We start from the raw sequence: 27665 nt of genomic DNA on the forward strand, positions 1-27665 counted from the left end.
AATTAACCCTGTACTCCACTGGTAAGAGTAATACATTCATTTTGGCAAATCTGAATACTAAAAGCATAAGCTTTTATAACCATTAACTTGGAATACATGCAGTTGTTATTAGTAATTATACATCACTGTGCTCCTTTTTATAATGGTTATTACTGATCATTACTGGTTGCTAACTGCCTTGAAATATAGTTTTTCTGACACAGGAATTCCACTACCATTCTTAATGTGATATCTCATTTGAATCTGAAAAATAAAATCACATAATCTTGAAGAATATTTCAAAAAAGATTTCTTTAAAACAATTGATTATTTTCCATTAAAAACAGTCCTCTAATTAGTCATAATAATCAGCTCATGCCAGCTGATCAGAACTTTAAAGTTTCCCTTTATCTCTTAACTCAATCTTGAGTGTTTTTCAAGGTCTGGAACTAGACTGTCTGAGATGATTGGCTTATTTAATGCATTCACTATTGGCATGGGGGAAATCTTAAAATCAGAACTTCAATTGGAACTTCATTCTTTAACTTTTCTGTTGGACGATGGTGTGGTGGCTTGAAGAACTTGTGGGTTTTTGGCAAACCGAACTCTTTAGTCTCTGCTGAGAAATGTCTTTTTATGATTTGGAACTTTTTCAGAAGTGTCAAGGACCTCCTCTCTGGCTTAACTTCACAGAAGTTTAGTAAAATGCGGTGTTTCCTTTCCTCCTTATACTTCCTGAACACACTGTGCACATTCATTATGATAGGAGTGAAGAAACCACACTTCCTAAATTTCATCTCCCCGAGAATATGGGAATTATATAGCAGAGTAGTGGGTATTGCTTAGAAAATACAGAAATTTTTATATAATCCAGTCTAACAATTTTAGTATAAATGGCAAATATGAGACAGCTTACTTGAATTAGCACCAATTTCATATTGATCAGCCTCATAATGAACTTGCTAAATTGCAGGCCTTCTTTCTTTGTAGTCATAGAAAGTTTGGTAATATAAAAAGGTCTAGTTAATTTGATCACCGTTATACTAGAGTGTAAGGCCATAATAAAAGTATAAATCCTTACTGTTATACATCAGTACAACATATTTACAAAGCCCTTATTGCAAGTTGGAAAAAAAGTTTGTAGCTAATAAGCTTCTTGTTTGGAAATAAAAGATTAGTATTCGAAGTAATTCGATTACTATTCATATCAATTACTATTGATTACTATTCAAATACTATTACTATTTGAGTGTCGTGTAGGCAAGGATAATGATCCAGATCTTAGGTGTTTCCCCTTGGGCAGATTTTTGAGGGAAACTAGATGTTCCCCATGCTTGTTTTTCTGAAACTAATTGAGTTGGGCTAAGGTACATATTAACCTTTGATATGGATTTGAGATTTGAGATGGAGCAAATGGGAGGTCACTTTTGCCTTCCCTGAGACAACAAAGTCAAGCCAGCTCTAGTTTATAAAATACAAGGCTTGTTTTCATAATCTCAAAATTATAATCTCCTGACTATATATGCTACTTATCATTAGAGCTAATGAATCAGTGGGCTGATCGACTCAAGTCCTTGCATTACTTCTCACAGTTGCATGGATTTTACTGGTGCCCGGGCTTCCGCATGTTACATCTCTTGCATGATTCTATGATGCTCTTATTTCAATTTCAGTCACTGGGCTACTTTCTATGAAAATGTTTTCAACACTTTTCTTGATAAAAATTTGAAACTAGAATTTGAAAGGACTTTTCATGACACTAAAAATTTCTGTTACACCCAATGGCCTTTTTAAGACGTTGCCTCTGTACGATTTTATGTTTGTTTATCTAAGATATTCATTGAAATCCCTTTATAATATTTGTCCTGACAAATGGTAAAGCCAAAGCTAGGTACGTTAAAACCACTGGCAAGGTAGTCTTTTATTAAAGGCAAGCAATTGAAAGGCCACAAGTAGACTATCAACAAACTTTTCAATAAAGTCAGGAAGCAGGCTATCAACACTTGGGCTGTTCTTATTGTGTCTGTTATCATAATTGACAGCTTGACGTAAAACCCTATCACATGACTTCTGGGTAGGTATGTAAATGGATAAGAGGTCACCTTTCACATATGCTAGCTGGAAAGGAAACACATTTAAAGGAAGTTTCACTCAAAATAATGGCTATGCAAATGTTTAGCTTTTTGGCTAGTTCTTAAAATAAAAAAAAAATAAAATAAAAAACCTTCCAAAGTCTGTCTTTTATCATTCATTCATTCACTTACTTTTATTGGGTATCAAAGGCTAATATCCAGATAAATTATTCTAGAGAACATAAAAATAAAATCGTTTGCTCTAACCTTAGATTTCAGTCAATGCAATCACAAGGGAGACAATTTTCTTTTCTGAAATTGTTAACTTCAGAAGGTCTAAGCAGAATCAGGGAAATAAAGGAAATTATGAAGAGTTATAATTATAGACATTTTAGCCTTAAATATTCTTGAGCTGCACATGAAAAGTAGGGTAGGAAAAGAATAATGACAGGCAAACTTGTGTCGTGGCAGACAAACAGGGATTAGGAGTCAGAAGGTGTGGTTTTAGTGACATGACAGGACATGTCTAACCTTGGACAGGCCTTTAAACCTTTCTGTCCTGTTCTTATCTTGGAAAGGAAAATGAAGAGGTTGAACTACATGATCTCCAAGTTCCCCTGAAATCTTAAATTTTACAGATGAAAGTAGCCTCCATTTAAAAATTAAAAAAAAAAAAACTTTTCATTTTCTAGTTCTTATGATTTATGGTCAGTAATGTTTATTTAGTTCATGAACTATGCATACCCATTTAACTTAATCCTACCGTGTTTATTAAATATCAAGAAGCACGGTTTTCAGAAATTGATATTAGATGTAACTTTAAGGTACCAGGATGACCTTGAATATCTTTTTCATTTTTATATGTTTACATGCTCCACCTGTATCACAATTTTATCTTGACCATTTTGTTTGTTCAGTAAAGCTACATCCTTTTCATTCAGAGGCCGTTTTATTTGCTCTCTGGTAGGTGATTAATAAAATAAAAATCAACTAATCTAAGAGTTAAGAGGAAAATATGAATCCTGAAGGATTAATCGTTTTAATCACCCCACCCCCAAAAGCACCTCCACCCCCAAAAAATCTGTTTCTTTGGGGGCTATCTGGAGAAATGAAGAAACCTAGAAGAACATAAAACACACCTTTCAAGATATTCCCTTGAGGGTCCCTGTAAGCTTAAAAAAAGAAAAGCAAAAAGATAAATTTACCTGTGTTGATTATTCTGTTTACAGTTTAATGGTTTATTGGTTCAACGGAAAGCTGTTGTCATCATAAGGGACTGTTAGTACTGTTTGCTGAGTCCAGCAAAGTAGAACATTTTCTTACCTTCTTTCTTTTGTTCCCAAAGCTAATTGTGAGGCATTTAACAAAAGCCCGTGTTAATAACAATGGAGGGCCGTCATGTGAATAAACAAACTCTTATTCTGAAATCACAGGCAATGTTGATTCTACCTGCATGAATATTTGAGTGTTGTGTAGGCAAGGATAATGATCCAGATCTTAGGTGTTTCCCCTTGGGCAGATTTTTGAGGGGAACTAGGTGGTCCCCATGCTTGTTTTTCTGAAACTCATTGAGTTGGGCTAAGAACAAGGTTCTCATTCCAGAGATTTTAGGGACATCATCTTACGAACATATGCAGTGAAAACTTTACCTTCACTTCTTTCTTAGTTTGGATTTTTTCAACCCCATCCCTTCACTCATAGCTTTTTTGAAGGAGAATCTTAAACTTCCTTACCTCACCTTCTGTTTGTTTTTGGAAATCTGGGCATAATTGTTTTAATATAAAATTTACCTTAATTTTCTAGACAATCTTATGTCATGTTTGTGGATGCATATAAATTAAAGAATTAAAATTATTTATATGTGTGCATTTCTGTGAGGATGTGCATATGATCAGATCTGTCAAAGAGTCTGTATTGTTACAAATGTACGAGTTGCTACAAACACAACTTTAACAAACTAAATTTCTAAACTACTTTGCCCCTGGTGTTTTAAACTTGATTACTATAGGGGGAAAAAGTATCTCCCTATTTTTTGAGGAAAAATACTTGGAAAAATCACTAGGGCGTTGTTGAAGCTTTGCAGAAAATTTTTATGTTAATGAAAGGCATGTATTTATGTACCACTTAAAATTAAAGATTTAAAATTTAATTTAAAAAAAGAATTGATAGCTAAATTACATAACACCTACCCTCTCACAGGACAGAAATTGAGGAATCACTACCCTAAACTTAAATAAGATTATCACCTATTATTTTAAACATTTAAAGTCTAAACTAAAATCCGTTTTGGTTAGGAATTCTGAATTATGCTAATACCAAGAATATTTAACATGTTCCAAAAAGAAGCTTAAAATACACTTAACCTTTCATCACCTGAGAATCTGTTCAAAATTTGCTGAGTCAGGACTATCTTATTCAAACAAGATTCTTAGGAATTGATTTCATTAGGAATTAGTATCATGGAAATTTTCAGTGAATATACAGTTTCTATTTTAATTGTTTATTGTTTCCCCTGTCCACACGATCACCTTTAAAATTTTGCTTAATCAAGAGGTTAGTTAATTATTAATTCAAAGGCTCTTGGTCAAGTAACCTGGTTAAGTAAGTTATAACATAGAAGCAGGTATAAGTACTTCTCCTCAGAAACTTTTGGAAATGTTGATAATGCCAGTCCACAATCTAAATAGCTAAATAAATTTAAATTTTATTTTACATTTTCAGTAACTGAAAGGAAATTAATTCAATACTAATTGATATCCTGCCCATTTCTTTGGCATGTAGATTGTTAAATATACTCAGTGATCATTTTTTCTGTATTTAAGCATAATTATCTGTTTGGGAGAAGATATTTTGATCATATGTACCTTAAGTATGGTTGAAAATGAATAGTTGTAGTCAGGTTTCATCCCTTTGAGACTACTGTTAGGAGAGAAAGTCCAAAAGTATGTTGATTTTAAGTGTTCAACGGGTGGCCAAAGACAGCCCTCTTGACATTTTGGAGGGATGATTAACAAAGAAACAAACAAAAAATTAGCAACATGAACAACAAAAAACTAACTGATTTACATATGCATTCTTCCAAGGAGACAACAGTGTCTCCAGTTGTCTGGGAGACAACAAGCCAATCAGTGAGTGACATTTAGGTCACCTGGCTTTGTGAAAATAGCTTTTCTTTATGAAAATTTCTCCAATATAACCTGAGAGGCTCATAGAAACTAACCTGAAATTAATTATTAGCAGAATTAACATGTGCTCTGCCTAGAGCTCTGCTCTACTCTGCCTCCCTTCTTCAGAATGTTTACTTGACTCAAAACTAGGACTAGAGCAGAATCTATGAGTAGTCCTTAAGGTAATCTTTATACGAAGCCAAGCTTCTTGAACTGTTTTTAGATTGTTTTCATAGTATTGCTTGAAAAGAATATACTTTGAAGGAGCCAACTGACTACTGTTACTGAAGAAATAATTTTTCAAATTGCCCCATCACATTGCATTTCTGATGAGATGCTCCATTTTGAGCACTTTTTTAAAATCTTGCCATAAAATTTTCTCCTTTATGCAAGGATTAAGGTCCATTTTAAGAATATTTTTCATTCTCATTTAATTTCTTTACTGACATATGGCTTATTTATGACATATATTCTAAGCAAAATCTACAGATCTTTCAACCTATCTATCTGTCTACATTAAGGGAATTTTTTCAGCTTTTTAATTAGTTAATTAATTGATTGGTTAATTAATTTTCAGTTCTTTAATTTATAACATTACTTTTACCTGAAATATCAGTATAATTAAAATACATGTTTGGGGAATTTTAGGTGGTGTTTTTGGAGCCTCATAGATCTGTAGAAAAATGAGCAAAACCAAATATTCTGAAACTCCAGAATCACTATTACCTAGAGTGTATAGAAACTAGAGTCTAAAAGGAAAAGATTCTTAATAGCCAATTTTTTTTTTAGCCATAATGTTATCAGAAAGGATTAAAATAACTTATCATGAGTTTAAAGGGACTTTGGCTCCAATCATCATCTTCTAGAAATTCTTACTGAAAAGCAGCAAACAAGGTTTAGTGGACTGCTTTGAATAAGTCATCTTTTCAATGCAAGATTCAGTTAATTTACAGCATAGCTCTCTACAGATTAAAACCCATGATTTTCTAGTGTGTTTTTTCCCCCCAAAGCCAGATAAGTTTACTTTCTTAAGGATAAAAATAAGCAATATATCTTTTCAATAAATCTGCTAGCACTGTAGGGCAGCTGTTAACCAAACAGAGCTGGATAGGGTTACTGGAACAACCTCTGAAGGGCAGAGCTGATGATTTGGAGATCTGGGAAGAATTCGTTTCAGCTTGTATTCAGCGCATTCCTCACTCTATTCAGATGTGGTAAAGTATTTCCAATGCCATTACTCCGAGTTTAAAATAAAAGTAGAAACTCTTATCAACTCTGTCTGAAAAAAAAAAAGCCACTTTGAATAAAACAAAATTAGTAAACATCTAAAACTGAATCCCTTGATGCTTCTAAACATAAGTTAGGGAGGATGTTCATAAGGTGGGACCCTTCTCCTCTAAACTGCATGTCTTCTGTGTTTTGCAAACTGCATGCTTAAAAGTTATTGATTATTTTACTCAGTGCAGATTATTTGGTATGTTACATATTTTTAAAAGCTTTAAAAATTTTTTTTCTAAAATATGTCTCTCTATTGAACATTAACGTTTGCTTTTATTTCAGCACATTTTGTACTCTAATTAATGTCTAATTGTTATGTTCTAAGCACTCATTTCTCTTGTATGCTTTAATTAATAGAGAAGCATATTGCAATAGCTTTTTCTGAAAAACAGTCTAGGAATTTTGCTTTTCAGAGTAAGGTTTTCTTTTGCTCTTTTTTTTTTTTTTTAAGTTGCCTCTTGGGAAAGTAAGGTTAATGCCATGTACAGTACTAGTTTGCATGTGTTCATTTAAATACTAAAAACTGTAGTACTGCTCGATCCATATCTGACTGCTAGGTTTCAATTGACAGCTGAGGATTTGTGACTGGACCATGAATCAAAACGGCAGGCATTTATACCCCAGTACCAGTGAGGATACATTGGGAATTACTTGGCAAAGGTAACATTTTAATTATTTCCAACCCTACACTTACACCTAAAATTACATGAGCTATAGTGTGTGTTTCTAACTAGCTTTACAGAAAGTATATATATGTTAAAATTTTAGTTGTTTTGGCTATATCATCCTTCTCTCCCTACCCTCTTCCTTTATTTCTCATTTAGATGCAACTTCAAATTAATTGGAGATTAGAGCATATGCTAATTGGTGACTGGAATTCCTAAGTGCTGTCAAATGTTGTAAACGATTTATAATACTGGGGGGAGGTGGGGAGGAGGGGATTTGACACTTCCTAGATCTAGTTCCTAGATTTTAGGAACTGAAAAATGAAATCACAGTTTTAGGGAAGATTTTTTTTCAGCTGTCTGAGGAAAAAGCATGGGGTTTTCACATTATAGATTCTTCTCATTTCAGTTCTTTTTCTTTACTGTTAACTTTAAGCCATTTTACTATTCATTTACTCCCCTCTCAGAGGGAAAAAGCTAACTAAAAGAAAAATTTCAAATCAGTCAATTTAACTGTTATTAGCAACACTCATGAATTTTGGAGTGGGGGGATTGTTGGAATCAATAGCTAGAGAAGGAATTTTGTTTAAGTAAAGTTTTAACTTCTTTTTATACATTGATGTGAATCACTGAGAGCTGACTTTATTTGGTTGGCTGAGAAAATCATTCTAAAACTTCATTTTCGAAACTAGTTTTGATATTGTCTCATGTACTGGTTTTAGAAAGTAAGTAGTGCTAATTCAGCTTCTTATGAATTATTTCAATAAAGAATAAATTGTGTCAAATTGACAAATTAAATGATTAAAATTCATGGTATAATCTTATGTAATGAGATAAAAATTTACAGAAGAGAGTGAGGTAATCCCATAAGGAGTTCAACAAAAGTAGAGCCAACATAATTTTCCAACTGTGTTATGACTGTCATCCTCTCTTTACTAAGCATCCCTGTGTTAAAAGTACATACTTGGGTATCAGTTGTAAACGTGCTGCGCATCTCCATATGCTTCATAGAAACTGCTGAAGAGTAAAGTTTCAAAGAATGAAATTAATGAAATGCCATTTTTTTCTCAGGTAAAAATTAAGAAAATTAGTTGGATTCTGTTTTAAAAGCCTGTTGACTTTTTATTAATTCACTACCTGAAATGAATACCATATGACTTTTCCTCTTTTTAAAGATTAGTATAACATCCTCTTTAAAATGTGTACATTTTTACCTATTTTGATTTTTTTCCACGAAGCTTATATTATTCCTCCATTTGGAAAAAATACAATATATACTTACAAAAAAGAAGATAAACTCAGTGAAAGAAGATAAACTATTTATTTAAATAGTCTTTATTAGTAAGTATTTTAAAATTTAATTTGATTCAACTTGATAACACAATGTTTGGATCTAATTTTATTTATCCTTATATTCCATGCTCTGTTGGTTGGCTAAATGGCCCATTTCTACATACAAGCCTTAACATATTTAGAAAAAATTGCAAGTCAGATGGAAAGAACTTGTGTTTTTAAATGTAGCTATAGCTGTGTGAACTTCCCAATCTGTGGATTACTGATTGACATTTACTTATCTAAAATTGGGTAGTATCGCTAAAGTACATTAAAGCGAAATAAGGATATAAATTATTGAAGACTTAAACTATAACTGTACCTAGTTTGTAGTGATGTTTCAACTCAAACATTGTTATCCCCAAAAGGAAAAGGTGAGTGGACAGTGAATCACCACAGAACACAGGTATTGGAGTGAATTAATATGACGACTAAACTCAGTTCTTAGGAGAGCATTGTTCATCTTACAAATCATCTTCTTGGTGAAAAAGTGGTGTGGTCATCAGTTTCAGGTCATAATCAGAAAAAAAAATTGGAATTCATGTACTTAAGATTTCTTTTATTTTCTCTCTCAAAAATAATTTTTTTGGATTAGCAGATCATGATATGTAGAATGGCCTTAGTGCTTCAAAAAGCTTGACGAAGGTAGCTTTTGGTTTGTTTCTTCCCTTTTTATCATGATTCAGAGGGCACATAATTGATAACGGCAGGAATCACATTCATACATTCAACAGGTATTTATTGAATCTCTGTGGTGGGCAGTCCCAGACACACTGTGACTGATACAGACCCTCACCGTTCTTAAAATCCAAGTATCATACAGTTCAGAGTAAACATGATCAGATGCGACAGGAATTTGCTTTGCTTTGCTATACTTATCAAAAATGGGCACACGTGGAGTCCATATTTGATCATAAAATAGGTCATGTCTGTGGCATAACATATTCGTAATTTATTCATGGTTTATAGTGTGTGTCTTATAGTTATTTAGGAAACTCAGTAGTTTTTTTCTTCCTAGAAAAGATATTGAAAAAAGAAATCACAAATGTCTGTAACACTACTACTTTTAAGGCAGATAACAGACATCTAAAATCTTCAGGGCACTGCTGCAACTTTAGAATGATCTGAATAAATTAAAAATACATGAGAAATGTCTGTCTATCCAACCAGAGAATTAAATCATTTGCCTTTGTCCTAATGGAATAAAGAAAATGTCACGTTATTTTGGTTGTGGTTGTTGCTTTTTGTTTTGAACAAAAGGCAATCCCTGGAGACTTTGTGGTAGCAAAGGACAAAGCAAAGAAGGTGTTTTGGTTTTGCTTTGTTTTGATTGTTGTTTGCTACCGTTACCTTCTTCGTATAATCACTTGTCCATGGTCGCCCCCTTTTCTGCCATGTGCCCATCCTTCTGTAGAGGTGTTTCCATGTCAAAGCAGCTCCTTCTTCAGGGCTGAAAATGGCAGTGCTGAGGGAGCTGAGTGAGTATAATCAAAACTGGAAGACTTCCTCCACCCTCCTCCCTCTCCACGCGCCCCCCACCCCCAATGTATAAACATTCTCTTCGGAACCAAAGCTGACTCCGTTGGAAAGTTTTCACAGACTTATTAAGTTGCAACCCTGAAGGTGTTCTGTTGTTTTGACCTTAGAATTTTGTGAGCCATTTGTGTGTGTGTGTGTGTGTGTGTGTGTGTGTGTGTGTGTGTGTGTTGCTTGCGTCTTGAAAATGTGAATTTTTTTCTAACCCAAAGGTCACGTACTGCAGTCAACCCAGAGTGAAATCCCTTGGTGGAGGGCTTACTTCTGCTTGAGGCTGGAGGGGCTCAGCTCTTAGCTGGGTAATAGGTGATGATGAGTTGCTTATGTTGTTCATAAGGGTACTGTTGTGTCTGTGCTTTGTCCTCTGATGTGGACAAATTACACTGCTACATATGTGAGTTACGTGGGTATAAACAAATACAGCAGTTAACTCCCTAACTGGCTTTCTTTCTTGAAACTATAGCCAGAACATAGCTTGTACTAGCAAATATGAAAGAGCAATATAATTGAATGAACAAGAAAGCCAAAGGACAATCCAAGAATAACATAAACAGAAGTTATTTAAAAACGTTGGAGGTAGTGCTTTATGCAAAAGAGAAACTGGATTTATTGTTTCATTCCCTCTTCTCCCTCTTCACCCCTTTCAAGAAAAGGCAAAGCCACAAGTGAGTGGCTGTATGTGTCTGATGGCTTCTATAAACATAGCAGCAGCCTTCAGATGGCTAAAATAAACATGTGTGTGTTACTGAAGGATATGTTTACACAAACCATTTGCTCAGCCTCTGAAATAATGAATAAATGAAGATTTTACTGAAATAATTGGAGGGATTTTTGTGTTTCTGCTGATGCCATAATTGAACGGCACCGAAGAGACTTTTATCAGCCATTTTCCATGTTACATGTGTTAGCAGTTCCTTTCTATGAGTTGAATACTTCATTCTGTAGTTACTTTACACATGTTTTTGTAAGAAATTGTCGTTTATTACTGCAATTCTAGAGAGTTGCTTGATTTCCCAGGAGAAATTTAGCAGCCAGTAAAGATTATTTGAATCTGGTTGGTCAGGAGAAGGAGGGCAAAAAAAGAAGGAGTAATAGCGTTCATTTCATACATCTAAGCCTGTTTGCATAACCCTGTCCTCAACCATGTACCATTTTCACTGCTTTGTCCATAAAATTTCTTTGTAAGATACATGTCCTCAACGACTCAAGAATGAATATTTAAACAAAATAACTTTCAATATTGCGGTGCAAACTATGTTTGTATGTAAACATATGTATATGTGTGCCGTGTATGTGTGTACATGCATGTACACATGTGCATATGTGTGTATACATGCGGCACATGTATGATAAGGGTAACATGTAATTAAAGGGTTTTACGTAATGCTAATAGTTAACCTGTATTTCAACGTTATACCTAGACCATCCCTACAAATTCACTAGGTTAGCATTTCCTGCTTTCAGTTTGTTATCTTGACACATAACTACGGTACAACAGCTGGGTTGTTCCTGGAGTTCCTGGGGGGAACTTTCTTCTCAGAGTGCTGAATTTCCTTTTCAGCTGTCAGCTCTAAAGTGTGTTCAAAATGTTCAACTTTTTACACACCATTCTGGGCCCCTAGAACCACTCTGGGACTAGGATAGAAATGCTGATAAGGTAGATGAACGGAAGAATCCTGTTCAAGGAGGGGAGTTGCAAAAGCCAAAATTGCACATGACCATTGTTTGGGAACCAGGGCTGCTAAGTAGTGTTGTTCTTTGTACTTGGATATTCTATTTAAAAGAATTACTTCTCCATTTACCTAAAAATTATTTGTACCTGTTATGAAATCAAAAATTTTAATGTGATCGTTCTTAAAACTGATCTTTATCTGGTGTTTACACACACGCAGTACCTGTCATCTGGCTGTTGAAAAATACATTGGGATTTGTTGCAGTTTTGCCTAACTTTCTCCGTTTGTAAAGAAAGATTTGCACAACACAGCGTTTCCTTTTTATCTAGGAAACTCTTCAGAAGACTTCCTAAGAAATTAATTGTATTCCAGCCAGACTTGCATGCTGCCATCCCACAGGAAATGGGTCAGCAATCCATTAAGATGCCATTAGATAATCTAATTTGGAGCTTAATCTCTAAATTAACCATGCTCCATACTTGAAGCATACTTGAGAGAAAGAAAAAAAGTTTACGTTTGAATCGATAGGGGAGCCGAAGCGTGAAGAAGGCTGTTTGTTTTTTCTGTAGCCGTGGTCACGTCTCAAGCCGTCTGGTAACCAGGAGAAACCAGACATGATGTAATTCCAGATTGAACTTGAACTTCAGGGACTTAGGCTAGGGGAACAATGGACCATAGGAATCAATAATGTCCATTTTCCACATGATTATGTTTGGAGCTTTAAGTTAACCTTTATGGGAGAAGCAGCAGGATCTGCAGTGGGACCAAAATGGGATGACCCAGAGACAAGATGTTAGAGGAGAGAAAACAACTTTTTCCGCGATATTTTCTGAGCAGCGCTGCAGATTCCAGCAGGATTAGAAAAGTTCCCGCTCTGCCTGTTCAGAGCACTCTTTGTTCGCTTAGGTAGGACAAACTTAATCTTACGTTTCCTGTCAGATGATTTTTGGCTGTACTGCGGGAGAAGGAGGAACATGATGCCGAAAATTCCCAAATGTAAACCTTGCTGATTAACCCTTTGCCATGAAAGAAGTATATTAAACACCTCCTTGATTTGAAGATGTTTCATGGAAAGTACCATATTTACATATGTATTAGTTCCCTGAGAAATCAGCTCTGTCAGTGGCCAGCGCACCCTTTAGTAACTTACTTTTTGATTCTCATGTTTGCTAGTGCTGTTAGGAGGTATATAGTGAATTTTCAGTCGTATTTACTGAGATAGCAAAGCATATGAATGAGTAAACGTGATAATAAACGTAATGACAAATTACAAAAGGAGAAAAAGTTCAAGAAATTGAAGAACACAAATTTTGAATATTCAGAAATTGCAGACAGCTACAATTATTCTCTCCTCTGTTAATCTTTGTTTTATGAGAAGGAAGGTTTTTTTGCACATGTGAACAGAGTAGCAGGCATAACATAAAAACATGTTCAGTTCCTTAATCATTTTTGATTTTATGCTTAGGAATTCTGAGACAGAAAAGTTCTGTCCTTTAGAGGTGAAATTGTGCAAATAACACTGATTTTTGCTTTTCAATGAAAATCATTTGGGAAAGAATCACATTTTGCTTTTGTATAAAACTTACATTTCTATTTAATTTGGTATGCCTTGGGTGATTTTCTCTAGTGAAAGGCACTATTTGGAAGCACTATTTTTGTAGGGAATTTTGTCTGCTGTTGAAGACTCACATATGCTAATAAGGGGAGCTGTAGCACTTGTAACAATAGCACTGAAAAGGAGCCCGGGGATAGAAAGGAATACAGACTAGAGAAAGAGGATGGAAATCCACACGTAGGATTCTCCGCTGTGGTGCAGTCTGTGGGAGGAGATCAAATCGCTACTTTGAGCCTCATAATTCTATATTTTTAATTGGCTAAAACCTCACACAGCTACATAGCTTGTTAGATACATAAGCGTCTGTGTACCGTAATTTATTTACAATTAGTCGTCTTCATAGTAAATCTCTATCTTCCACTTTCAGTTCTAAAACATGAAAAATATGGAACACAGTTTTTAGGTTTTTTTTTTTAATTTGGTCTGTTTAGGGGAAGAGTATTTTTCCTACTTATGTCTAAAGTAAACATTTTAAGGAAATAAGTTTTTATTACTTTCAAGTATATAGATTGCCTTGTTGAAGGGTCTTCTAGGATTTTGTAAGGGCTGTTTACTAAAAGAGTACAGACATTATAATGTACACATTAGGTAATTAGCTGCAGTAGCCCCATACATAAAGGCTCTTCTTGCCCTGTGCTTTTCATTGGATGACATATTTCACTGGCATATGCCATTATTTTATTTAGAAAATGCTAGTACTCACACATAGTAAAGTTAACACGCAATCCAGCATGCCCTGATAACAAAACCCACCTGAAACAACTGAATATAAATTAATGAGCTTTGATAGCCTACCGATTGGATATGTTATTTTCAAAATCGTTGGTCCCCAAGGAGTAGCTAGCAATAAAGCAGGCTATTTACCTACTTAGTTAAGAAACAGATATGTTTCTCTTTCATTACTATGAAGTGCTCTTGCTTGCAGTTAGAATAATTCCATTGAGACACCTGTAGTTTATGATATTTGGTGTTTCTCAGAGAGCCCGCAAGAGTACTCTGCAGTTAGGTAAGAGCCGGCCAGGGAGCTTTCCAGTACAGATTGTTACAAATAGTAATAATCATTAGGAATCATCTTGCATGCAAATAGGATCATTCCGATGGCAATAATGATACTTAAAAATGGGGGAAATAAATTGAAGAAACCCAAGACCTGTGTAAAGCACTTTCACTTCTAGTCTAGCTGCATCAGAAGTGGAACGCAACAAGCAAGTTACTGACATACAGCCACGTCTGTATGTACATCAAAAAAGGTAAATATTGCCTTCAGCTGAAAAGGATCTGGAATTGGATAAATAAAATACAGGTATTTGTGTTGAAATTTGGACTCAAAAGTTATATTCTTTGGGAATTTCAGTGTGCCTAAATGATTTGGGCCTCAATTCATAGAATCTCTTGTATAATTCAAGGATAATATGAATTCTTGCTTAGTAATATAAGTAGTGTGTTTCACAGAAGAGGGAGATTAGGTGAAGTGTAGTGGGTAAGAATGTAGGTTTTAGAACCACGCTGCTAGATTTCAAATCCTGGCTTCTACAATCTAACAGCAGCAGGGGTTGAGCAAGACACAACTTCCCAGCTTCAGTTTCCTCATCTGTAAAGTCAGAATAATAATGGTACTTTTCTCATAAGTGTGTTATGAGGATTGAAAGCTTTAAAGTAGGTCTAGCACATAGATCAGTGCCTGGCAAATGCACACACTAGGTAAGTGCTAGCAACCAGTATATTTAATAAGTACCATTTTCTTTGTTCTAATACATTAATGAATTCTTAGATCTATTCTTTATGTATAATAATTTATGTAATAATTCCTAAATATATGGGTACTTAAATACTACCCATATATTCCTTCCCCTGGTCTGATGGAGCATTTTTTCATAAGACACAGTCTGCAGCATTTGTGTTATATTGAAATAAGCCGCCAGTCCAAATGCACACATCCAGGACAGCATGGTTTCTAACTTAATACTTAATTAGCCTGCCCTTGATTGGTTTTTCCAGGTAGATTTTAGCTATTAATAGGGAAAATTTTTTATTGTGCATTTTGGGAGAGATACTAATACCTGTGTGTTCATATTATAGTAACAAAATTAGAAAGGTTTAGCCAAGGAAGTAATAAACTTTCCTTCTTGGGGGTATTTGAAACAGGTACAGTGGAATTAAGGGCAAATCCTGCTTTTAACTTAAGGTATTTATTGAATTTATTTTCCATGCTTTCTGGGCCATTGCTTACTTTTATTGCTGTCTATAAGTAATGTGGCTACTGGTACAGTTGAGGTACGTATGAATATATACAGTTCTTGGGGCTTCATTCCCGTAATATTTTTTTAAGCTTCTTAAAAGAGTACTTACTATCTTTAAAGCAAATATGGTAGTCGTATGATTAAATCAGTATGTAAAATCTGAATGGGTGATACGATTATTCCCCTGAAAAGTATTAGTACACTGGATACTTTGACATTTCATAAAATGTTTGACAAATGGGTTGCCCAACCCATTATCAGATGCACACAGACTAGTAATAAATGAATTTTGCCATTTTTCAATTAGCTTTTATTTCAGGACAAATAGTTGAAGGAAGCCTTTGACTTTGGTTCTTTACTAAACTTATGACTCCATATATGTTTATTTGGTACGCCATGGTTCTTTCGTGGGTACCAAGTTAAAAGCTAAGGACCCAACCCTTTTTGGCCTAGAATACACAGTCACAGAATGCATAATTTTTATAAAGCACAACCAAGTCAAATGTTGACTTGTCCAGAGGAGTTTTCTCAGTTTCTTTCTTTGAAAGGTACAGAGTCTCTTTACTCCTTGTAGATACAAAGACTAGCCATTTTATCCAATTTGTCCCGGTTAAGAAATATATAAATAGTGTATCATTTTTAAAAAGAAGAAGGAGGTATCTTCTTCCTCCTTAATCCTCACCATAACGTCACTCTCAATTAGCTTTGTTTTCAAAGGAGATAGATATATCAAATTTCATATTCGCTAGATCACCCAGACCGATCACATATTCTGTGCACAAGTCTGCTGCAGCACTAGCCAGCTGTGTGGGGCATGGGAAATTCATTGTCTCCTGAAGCAAATACATTTTGCCTTCAGAAAACTCTGTTCATAAGTTCTTTTGAATGTTTGGTCAATGTCTAACTTCCCAGGGAAGCAGTATAATAGTTAAATGGCCATGGGAATCAGAACTGATTCATATCTGAGATCTAGGTGGGTAACTTTGGATGAGTTTAAGCCTCAACTTTCTCATCTGTGAAAAGGGGATAATGATGGCAATTTCAAGAGTTCATTGAGAAAATTAAGTGACATAGCATATGTAAAACGCCCAAGATAGCACCTTGTTCATAGTAGGCCCTCAGCATGGTATCTTCTGGAAGTTTCTGCCTTTACGCTAATTCTGTCTACCTGAACCGTATGGAACAAGTCTATGTTTCTTTTCAACTCAACTATCATGTCTTCCCTGTTTCCATTTAATGTTCCTCAAATGACATGATTTGGTGAGTTTCTTCACCAAAGAAATGCCATAGAGTTTGTTTCTCTTGAAGAGCGATGCCTAGAAGAAACACAATGCTTCTGAGATCGTCTGATCAGTATAAAATGAAGCCGTCCCATCACCTACCATTAATGCATCTTAAGGTCAAAGTAATTTGTTTGTTTGTTTCTTTCCTTTGGTGGGGGGGGGGCGGCAGCCACATCATACATTTGATCAGAATCATATGAAAATATGATCCATGATATCAGATGTATTAATTTTTCCTGTAATTTTTATTTAACTTTATTTTATTTTTAATGAAATATCTCATTATATACTTAGAGCGTACATAGAGTAGAAGTCACTAGGGTGAATTCTGCTTTGTGTTAAAGTATTGTCAAAATATTTGGGGCTTTGTTTTGTGCCTGATTTTCCACAAAGTACTTGTATTCTTTTCTCTTTTTACTAGTATGGCAGGTATATATATATATATATATATATATATATATATATATATATATATTTTTGTTTTGTTTTGTTTTTGTTGTTGTTGTTTTTGCGATACGCGGGCCTCTCACCGTTGTGGCCTCTCCCGTTGCGGAGCACAGGCTCCGGACGCGCAGGCTCAGCGGCCATGGCTCACGGGCCCAGCCGCTACGCGGCATGTGGGATCTTCCCAGACCGGGGCACGAACCCGTGTCCCCAGCATCGGCAGGCAGACTCTCAACCACTGCAACACCAGGGAAGCCCAATATTTTTTAAAGATGTGCTTTCAACTTTCAGTCATGCTCATCTTCTGTTTGCCTTAAAAAAAAAAAAAGGTGATTTGGCAATGGAAAATGTAATGAAGACCAAGTAAATGAGTGTTTGAAGATACATTGCTGAAGTAGCTTAATTTGACTTTGAATATTTTCAAATCTTTCAGTTGAGAGACTCTCATCTCTTAATAGACAGAGACACAGATTATTGGATTGAACATAAGGTTATCCATATAATTTTCATTCTATTAGAAATTAAAACGATTAAGCATTTTACATGTAACTAGTTGTATATGTACATAAATATGAAAGTGTGTTTATTTTATCCATGCTGGCAATCACTGACATTGACTTATGTAGAGAGAGTAGATATGTAAAAAGCACTGTTAAATTTCTACCTGAAAAACTATGAGATTTGAGGCATTGTCTTTTTCAACGGGACTACCAAAAAGCTCTAAAAAATGTCTGTGCCTTACAGTTCTGTATTTAACCTCCAGATTGGCAATAAGAGACTTGTAAGCTCATATATGGGGTCTGCATAGTGTTAATGTCTGAGATTTATTTTCCCCCAAGGGTTCATAAACAGTATTGACAAATATATCACACACTGCAATTTTGACGTGGTCATAATGTAGCATGGGAGGTTTGAAAGATTTAAATAAACATCTAAATTGAATTTGTTAGCTCTTCTGCAGCAAGAGTCCTGTTAGTCACTAGCATCTATGTATTTTTATCAAGGATTTTCCATAAACTAACAATACATGTCTCTTCTAAAGAACTGAGTAAGAAAGCTATTGCAAAATAAACCCTGAATTCCTGTCTTTTCTGCCATTGATCAGTAGACTTCTCCATTTAAGGAGTCACATCTATTTTCAAGCATTAAAATACACTTTATTTTCCTAAAATATGCAGTTTCTAAATGACTTCCTAGAGCCCATTTAATTTGGGACTCGTTAATTTTGCAAAGTTATTTACTTGTCGTTGACATTTTCTTTTACTGTCAAGGATTATCAATTTGAGCTAGTCTTTTTGTTTTGTATACATGCTTCCTGCTTTAGGTTAAAAATAATGGAGATCCATTTTTGTCATTTATTTGTTGAGAAATAATTAGCATCAGCTATGGTCAGCAATAAGGATTGATAAGATAAGGTCATTTTCTTTAGAGATCTTACCTTTCAGTAAGTAAGATAATCATAGATACAGATAATTATGATATGAGATAGTGCTATATAGAAGTACTATGTAATCAAGTGCGGTAGGACAGTGGAGGGAAAATGTTTCATGATGAATCATGTAACACTCTTCCCAATCAGTGGCCCAATCAGTGGTGCAAAATGCAGAAGTAATTGTTGAAGATGTGTGTGGGAAGAGAGAAATATGTGAAAACAGTTAAGTCTCTTAGAAAAGGTTTCAATAACAACTTTTTATTCTGTAGAATTATGATTTTTTATCCTATAATGACATATCTTTTTATTTGAATTTTTTGTTTCAAGTATTATATGATTTTTCCTGCATAGTTAATTTTTGTTGATACTAAACATCTCTAATTTTAAGTTCAGAGATGCCTATTTTCTTATTATAGGGGCCAAATTGCAATGTACTCGTGAAATTATGTGATTATGAGCAACACTTTTAAAAAATATATAGTTGGGTGTGATTTGGAATATTTAATTGATTTGCCTGTTAATCCAAAAATTTACTGAGCACCTACCATGTACCAGTTACTATATTAGATGGAGAACAGAAAGAGAAATGGACTTTGTTATTATGGATCTCATACTCTAATCACAAAATCCCTTTAGCATAAAAGGTCATTGTGAATATTTTTCTGTTAAAATATTAACTCAGAAATATGTACCTAGACGTAATAATGAGCCTCTTTATTTGTTTAAAAGTGTCATGAGAGTAAAAAGTTACATATCAAGTTCTTTTTTTTTTTTAATCCATGCTTTTTCTTTTTGGGGGGTAGAGGGAGTAGGTAGGAAAATTGTTCCTTCAAGGTAATATTCCATAAAGGTTTTTGTACCTTTGGAATTTAAATATGAAAAAATGAGGGTGTCTAGCTTGATACCTACCATAGTAGAATCTATCTCACCTCATGGCTCCAAAAGTAAAGAAAAGGATATAAATTAAATTTAAAGGATAAATTAAATTTAAACATTGAAGTTGTATTTCCATGCCAGACGATGACAAAACTGGGTATGGAATTGTCAGTTGGATGTTTTCTTGTTTCATGATTATTTATGCAGCTGTTACTTAGCTGACATTAGTTCCTAGTTGAATGTTGGAACAAATAATGCATCTGATTAGGTATACCCAGAATGTATGTTATGGGGTTGTTTTGTGACACGTAGGTGTCGTGTTATTTTCCTCTGTATGATACTTGTTTAATGAGAGATTATGCCAGTAGCAATTAGAGAACTGTTTCTTGAACTGTTTTTGTTTTATACATCCCCAAATACAACATCGGTGAAATTAGAGTTGGTTGGAGAGGGGCAAGCCCCTCCTCTGCTTACTCCCTCCCTGTGGGACTTCTCCCAGGCTGCTCTCCAGACTCCCAAACTCACAGCAGCTGGGATGTGGAGACATGACTGATGCGGAGGGACAGGGGATGCCCTGGCTTCTGGTGTCAGCTTCCAACTACACATTATGCACTGGCCTTCCGAAAAATGTATTTTCTCTTATTGTGAAGGGAAAAAAAAATCTCTTTCATTACGGCTTTCAATTTTATTCAACCGATAGGCAGGTGAAAAATTGAAATACATCACAATTGCTGGTGAATTAAAACAAGATCAGAGTATTGCTTGCAAAGTATGTTGGCACTGTTGTAGATTTGCTCTTTTCTTTCTCTTTTTTTTTTTTTGACAAAAAATCATATTATATTTACATCAAAGTAGACCAAGTATTTTAGGAAGAGTATCCTCAATCAGAGTTTAATAACTATGGATGAGTCTTACTGGAGTTTTTTTCACAATTAGTCTTACCATCCGTGAAAGAAATAGACCATGTAGCTTACATACGTATAATGTTTATAATTTAGCACATGTATCTCATATTAAACTGCAATTTGGAAAAAAGCTATTGTAGTAATTTGATGCCTATGGAATTTATATTTCTAATATTGCTGTAGAGTAACGTTGTATTTTTTCTTTTTCTCTTCCTTCCCTCCTGCCCCTCTCCTGCCAACAGTCCTGGTACCTGGGCTAGCTTGGTTCCTTTCCAAGTATCAAATAGGACACCCATCCTACCGGCAAATGTCCAAAATTACGGTTTGAACATAATCGGAGAACCTTTCCTTCAAGCAGAAACAAGCAACTGAGGGAAACATGAAATACAACACTAGTTTAAGAAATTAAAAAAAAAAAAAGGAAAAGAGAAGACTGGACAAAACAAAACAAACAAAAAGGGAGAAAGGAAAGAAACTGAAGAAAGAAGATAATAGACCAGCAATCGCAGCACTTACAATCACTAATTCCCTTAAGGTTGAAACTGTAATGACATAAAAAGGGTCGATGATATTTCACTGATGGTAGATCGCAGCCCCTGCAAAGTAGCCTTTGTTACATGAAGTCCGCTGGGAAATAGATGTTCTGTCTCTATGACAATATATTTTAACTGACTTTCTAGATGCCTTAATATTTGCATGATAAGCTAGTTTTATTGGTTTAGTATTCTTGTTGTTTACGCATGGAATCACTATTCCTGGTTATCTCACCAACTAAGGCTAGGAGGCGGCATCAGAAGTGCTGGGTGACAGAGCCATGAGCCAGCCATTTTATAAGCACTCTGATTTCTAAAAGTTAAAAAAAATATATATGAAATCTCTGTAGCCTTTAGTTATCAGTACAGATTTATTAAATTTTGGCCCTTAACCCAGCCTTTTCCAGTGTGTAACCCAGTTTGAAATCTTAAAAAAAAAAAGAAAAAAAAAGAAAAAAAGAAAAAAAAAAAGAAAAAGAAAAAAGAAAAAAAAAACAGTTTGAACACAAAGGCTCTATGGAAGAAATGCCTCTATGTAGGTGAAGTGTTATCTCTGCATGCAACAGTAAAAATTAATATAATAGTTTCCCCACAAAAGAAACACTTAACAGAGGCAAGTGCAATTTATAAATTTATATCTAAAGGGGAATCATGATTATAAGTCCTTCAGCCCTTGGACTCTAAATTGAGGGGATTAAAAAGAATTTAAAATAATTTTGAACGAATTTATTTTCCCCTCAGTTTTTGAGGGCAGTAAAAAGGCATTAAATCAAGACAAATCATGTGCTTGAGGAAAAAAAAAATTAATGAAAACACAGCACTTATGTTGGTTTAGCTGCAGCCTCCTTGGAGGTAGAATTTATTTATTTAAAATTACTGGTTGCATCAAGAACCCATAGGGTGTACAAAAGGTTCTATAAAATCTGCATTCTAGAGACAAAGAGGCAGGCAAATCCATGTCACAAGGGTAAAGCTTACAGTTTACAAACTGGGAACGCCAGGGTGTAGGATATAAAAATGCACTCTTGAGAAAACAGATGTAATCAGGGTGCTGAATACTTGCATGGTGCTTTCAGACATTAGCCTTGTTCAACAAATTTCTTGTATTGACAGATCTGTGGTGTGCATGGGCAGACACATTTTTGCCTCTATGTCTCTTAAAATTTTAATTAAAAATACTCTTTCCAGTAATCCTAATTTGCACGAAGATATAATGTCCACATTACGTGCCTTGCCTTGAAATCTAAAAAACAAAAAAAAACACAAAAAAACACAAAAAAGTGACATCACTACACTTGTTTTGCTGCATTTATTATCATTTTAAATCTTTACCATTTTTATGACAAAATATTTTGTACTCCAGACGAAGAAAAATGTGTGACATCATGGATTTTTTAGACAGTTATACCTTTATCTCACATTTATAAAGCATATCATGGCTGTGTATAGTTGCCGCTTAAAAATTGTAATCGACCAGCAATATTTTCAGTATTTTGGTGTTTTTTCTATTAACCTTTCATGTTTTTCATCTTCCAATTAATATTTGGGGGGGAGGGATTTCAAATTTATACGAATTATGCAATACCAAGTTTTGCCTATGTAGGTAGTGCTTTTAGCTGTATTGGTTATTATAGGTAAGTACACAGATTTAAAAAAAAAAATAATGTATGCTTTTTTTTTGTTTGTTTGTTTTAATTGACCAAAGTGGGTACTGCTATTTTTGCAGTGTGATGAGGTCCTTTTGTGTACTGAGAGATGGACAGGGGATTTTTTTTAATATACATATATATATATTCTGGGGTGGGTGGGAGGATTTTTAACACTTTACAGTGTAGCTGTGAAGCAGTGCACCCTGAGATGGGCCTGGGCTGCACAGCGACTGTTCTGCCTACTGTGAGAAACTTCAACTTCACAGGTTTCCCTCTCAAACTCCCCACCTGGGGTGCAAGCGGAACTCCTTTCTGCTTTTCATAGCAACAGAGTAAGAGCAAGCAAACACAACCAATTCACCTGGAGGCAGACTTGGCTTAAAACAAACGGTCTTATCTTTTTTAGGGGGGGCGTGGTCGTTTTTCTTGAAAGTTCCGGATCCACAGTGGAGAGTGAGCCTGTCTCATAGTTAGCAAAGGTAGTCGTTGAAAAGTACATCTAGCAGATGTTTCAACTTCGGGGCTGAGCATACTTTCTCCTCTAAACTATGCCATCCTGCTGGAGGGGGTGCTCCCGCATCCTTTCCCCACCACTTTCCTTCCCCATTTCTTCATTTCATGAATGTTAGTCTGTGATTTACCTGGGACTCACTACTTCAAACGGACGGTAGTGCGCTTGGAAATTTTTTTTAATATCCAGGAGATTGAACAGAGGGCTATTATTACATGTATTCGGACTTCTAGATTAAAATCAAAGTTCAGTTTTTAAGGAACAAAAATAATAAGTCTTGTTAAGTTTTCATTTTACCTGCCCTTTTTAAACAGAGAACCAGACTAGAAGGGAAATAGAGAATTTTTAGAAATGAATTTTCCTGTGGATGAATTAAGCCCATCAGATGCTGATGGGATTTCTTTTTTAAGGGATGGTACCTCAAGTATATATTGGATTTAATTTCCCCGGAGGGCTAGAGGGTGAATGGAGGCTGGTTCTACTTTACTCTGCCCCACTGCCTGCCCGCCCCCGCCCCCCCCCCCCCCCCGCCCCACCCAGTCCCATTGAGGGAATTCATTACCAGGGGGAAAATCTTTTAGAATTAGTGACACATGGTGGGCTGTCCTGAGGAGCCCCCGACCCCCTTCCCCCAGGCCATGGCCTAATAAAATAAACTGTCTATTGTTCTCACAGCATATCATTTAATAATGAATACTTTAGAACAATGCTTATGGGCCTGAGAATTGTGTTTGATTAGCCCATTCAGTTTGATAGCCCCAATGCAGAAAAGCACAGCAGGAGCGCAAGTTCAAAAGGAAGTCCAGTCATTTCTGTGATGACTTGCCCTGGTGGAAAACAGATCATCTCAGCCAAGCTCTTCAACCTAGTAGGTGAACAAATCAACCTCACAGGACACGCAGTATTTTTTTAAGAGCAGAGTCGCTCTCTTTTTTTTTGCCAGTGAATGAGCAGCTCTAGCTAAATAAGTTACACACTGTGGGTATTCCTGCCTGCCTCTTGAATACAAAGGCCTAGTTCAAGTGTTGCTTTTTTTTTTTTAATCATTTTTTTTTCTCCTTTCCTTTTGAGATAAAACTCTTAAAAAGATACTACTCTCTATATAATCTCAAATCCATTTCGGCCTCCTCCTCTTTTTACCAGGAAGTATCTTGTGACTAAGGGCCCCCCCCCTCTTGCAGGTCTTGCACGCCCCTCCCCTCCCCAGAACTGCAGAGCTACAGGATGGTGAAGGTCACCCAAGGGCATCAGTAGGGGGTGGCGTCTCCAGCCCCGGCTCCGCGGCACTGTTCAGCTTTCCCTGCGTTGCTTTGCAGCCCACCCCTCACAGTGCCTCTGAAGTGTTTCCTCTGGAGTGACATGAGCGTTTGAGGCTTGTCTAAGGAGAAAAAAGAAAAAGGCAGTGAAGGAGACTGTACATAAAGACATGGCAAAAATCTTAATTATAGCAATATAGTTATGGGGTAATGTTCGGGTGGGCAGCTCCATTAAAAAAAAAATATGTGAATGAATCTGTGAAGCTGCGAGTAGCAAGAAGAGCGAAAGGTCTTCTTCATGAACCGCCTACCTTGTAGACAGTAATTTGTACACTGTATAGTTTTGTTAAGAATTTTTTTTTAAATTAAAATTCCCATGTTTGTAAAGCTAACTTTTTAACAATTATAATGGAACTATATGTTGTTTCCATTTTTAAAGTAAACAAGAATATTCCTTGTTTGGAGACTGGACTTGAGTTAAAACTCTCCAGGCTCTTAAGTTATGTATTAAAAAAAAAAAAATCTGTCCATGTTAGGAGTTATTTCACAGATTCCTGTGCTTGAAAAGCATAGGATACTAATCCTTTAAAAAAGTGTAAATGGAGAAAAGTTATATTTTATGAAGGTTATTTTGTTGTATTTAGTATTGGAAAAGTTGGTTTTCAGAGCATTTCAGAATGTCGGAAGCACCACTGTCTTTTTATTAGTATATACGGCCTTTAGCAAAAGTTTTTGTGATTGTTACGTGATGGTATTTAAGGTTGTTTCACAGAGCATTCAGGATAGGCAGAAAATGACAAAACCGTGCTATGTCTCACATAACGTGTCCTCAGGGAGCAGAATCTTGGATTTGTGACTTGTAGCTTCATAAGGACTCAACAAAAGAGATTGCACAGGGACATCTTCAGCGGTGTGACACCAGGACATGTGTTCTTTACCTAGATTCAAACTCTATGTACCGTGTGAAACGAAGGCTGCAGAAAGTTATCCCATATTCAGTGTACAGTATTCATTTGTAATGAAACAACTCTACAATATTGCTGGCAGATAGGCCCCAAGCATGACATTCAGTATAGTTTACATGTTCCTGTCAAGGTCTTTGGTTAACATTAACCAGCTGCATGCTTCCTGGACTTTAAAAAATTGGGTTTCTATTGAAAACTTTTTTTTTCTTAAATGTGCAGGCTATTCAAGTCCAACTGTAAAAGCTCAAAATTGAATGTTCTACTCCATGCTGAAGGAGCTGAAAGCTGCCTTCTTCATATTTTGCACTTTCTGGTAGTTCCCCTGTTTTTTTCTAATTCCTTAAAAATTGTGTGGGTGGGGTGGAGCACTGCAGTTGGGGGGTAACATGGACCACTGATTTTTGCCCTTTGACCCTGCACAATGACCTTTGCATCAGCCAAACTCATTGCCATGACAACTCTTTGTACTGTGTCCGTGCCACAGATCTGTTGGTGACATTGTTCATATAGTCAAAGGGGACAAGTTGGAGACGGTCAATTTTTACATTTTTTTGTTGTTGTTGCAATTCTTTCTTCAATGGTTGTAAGTAGTTTTGTTTTTTTTTGTTTTTTTTTAATAATAAAAGGGTTCACTAGTTAAGACTCTTTAGAAATATCTGTGTGTTGCAATTCAAATTGTTGAGATTGTGAAAACGCTTCAGTGCCACTAGCCTATGAGCACGCCAGCCCCAGCCTCTGATAACTTTTATTGCATGATACAGTACCAGTAACAAATGGTGGCCTACATACACACAAGGCAGTGTGAGCTGGTGACACTAAAGCCAGTCTTGTATTACTGTATTTTTGACAGAATGGTTTTGAAAACTGTGCTACAGGGACTGATGTGGCAAATATATCTCTTTATGCAGAAGGAAGTCTTTTTTTTTTTTTTTTAAGAAGTATGGCTTATTATGCATTCTTCATCGAGGGCATTGAAGTTGCATGGACTGAAAAAAAGTTGATGCAAAACGAGAAAGAAACAAACAAAAAAAAAAACCAGCAAAATGTTTACCAAAAAACTCAAACAAATGAGCAGTGCCTGTTCAATTTCACAGTCTCTGTTGAGTTCAGTTGTAAATATGTTTCAAATGACATTTTCTTGGAAAAAAAAAAAAATCTCTACAACATTGTAGAATGTGAGGGGTAACTCCATCCCAGGCATAGGCTTCTCAAAGCTGCATTAGATTATGTCTTCATCAAGCTGTTAATTTGTGCTTATATCACATAGAACTTTTAGCATCCTGGGAAGAGGTGCCCTCACCTCAATGATATTTCTCTGAGAACAACTTTTGTAGGACTGTGTGTTTCTTTAGATACATTTAGTACAACTGTAGGTGACGAGTAGTCAGTTATTGCTTGCTAGCTACACACCAGGGTTGATCCATTTTAAAACTTTTGGCATTTTTGTCCTCATGGGCCATAAATACAGAACCTTGTATTTTAATTAAATTTTTTCAAGAAGGAGGCACATGCACAATCTCCGTGTAACAAACCTTTAGCAGTAGGATGTATTATATGACAGTTACTTAATTTCTGGCGTTCAGACCTCTGGGATCAGCCCCAGACTGGGCCAGAATGTTAGCGAAGGTTTTATTGTGCCCGGTTGGAGGATAATGTTCTTTGGGTACTTTTTGTGGGTTGCAAATGAACTCAATTGCCACAAGTTTTAAACTGGTGTAAATCAAGCTTGACTTAATGTGATTGTTACTGTTATATCCAGCCTATACTGCTAGCAGCTGCTCATACTGCAGTCAATTACTGGAAGCAGATATATTTCCTATGCAAAAACTGTTTAAACAATAAAATGAGCTATGCTACAGACTCTGGACTCATGTTTTATTTTCCTCCTCCACCTCTTCCCGCCGCTCTTCCTACGTTAGCGTTGGGGTCAGTATATCTTGGAAGTGGATCTTGGTCCTTCCATCTGGGAATTTTGTAGCATGGGTTTAATTTCTTAGCATCTGGGATGGTTACTATTTCAGTTCGGTACTTCCAATTGCACTGGGCACGTGTGTATGTTTAAACCCTTCTTGCAATTCCTACTACGTATCGTCCTCCCAAACTCTCTAAACAATGACAGTAGAAATGCAAGTGCAGATCTAGAATTTCAGCCCCCCACTCTCTGAGAAAGGCCTTTCAGCAATGAGGTGAAGATGTAACGTGTGCTCGGGATGACTGGACTGTGGTCTCCTCGACTGAAAAACCACAAGGGCCT

At 35.7% G+C, this 27665-nt stretch overlaps 1 protein-coding gene across 16 annotated transcripts in view; it reads left to right on the top strand.

The window, feature by feature from the left end:
- NFIB (nuclear factor I B) overlaps nt 1-27272 on the top strand; it is a 235691-nt gene extending 208419 nt beyond the window's left edge. For 6 of the 16 annotated variants that reach the window (XM_033858087.2, XM_073806113.1, XM_019934837.3 and 3 more), the window contains 2 exons: nt 7068-7156; nt 20740-27272. In XM_033858087.2, the coding sequence (XP_033713978.1) occupies nt 7068-7156; nt 20740-20869 (219 nt within the window). In that variant the 3' untranslated portion in view covers nt 20870-27272. Of the gene's footprint in view, nt 1-7053; nt 7157-20739 lie in introns of those variants that run through there. The other 10 variants (XM_019934838.3, XM_019934840.3, XM_019934845.3 and 7 more) reach the window with 8 other exon arrangements.
- The last annotated feature ends 393 nt before the right edge of the window (nt 27273-27665 follow it).

Source organism: Tursiops truncatus, chromosome 6, assembly GCF_011762595.2.
Source record: "Tursiops truncatus isolate mTurTru1 chromosome 6, mTurTru1.mat.Y, whole genome shotgun sequence".
In the NCBI taxonomy this organism is placed as follows: domain Eukaryota; kingdom Metazoa; phylum Chordata; class Mammalia; order Artiodactyla; family Delphinidae; genus Tursiops; species Tursiops truncatus.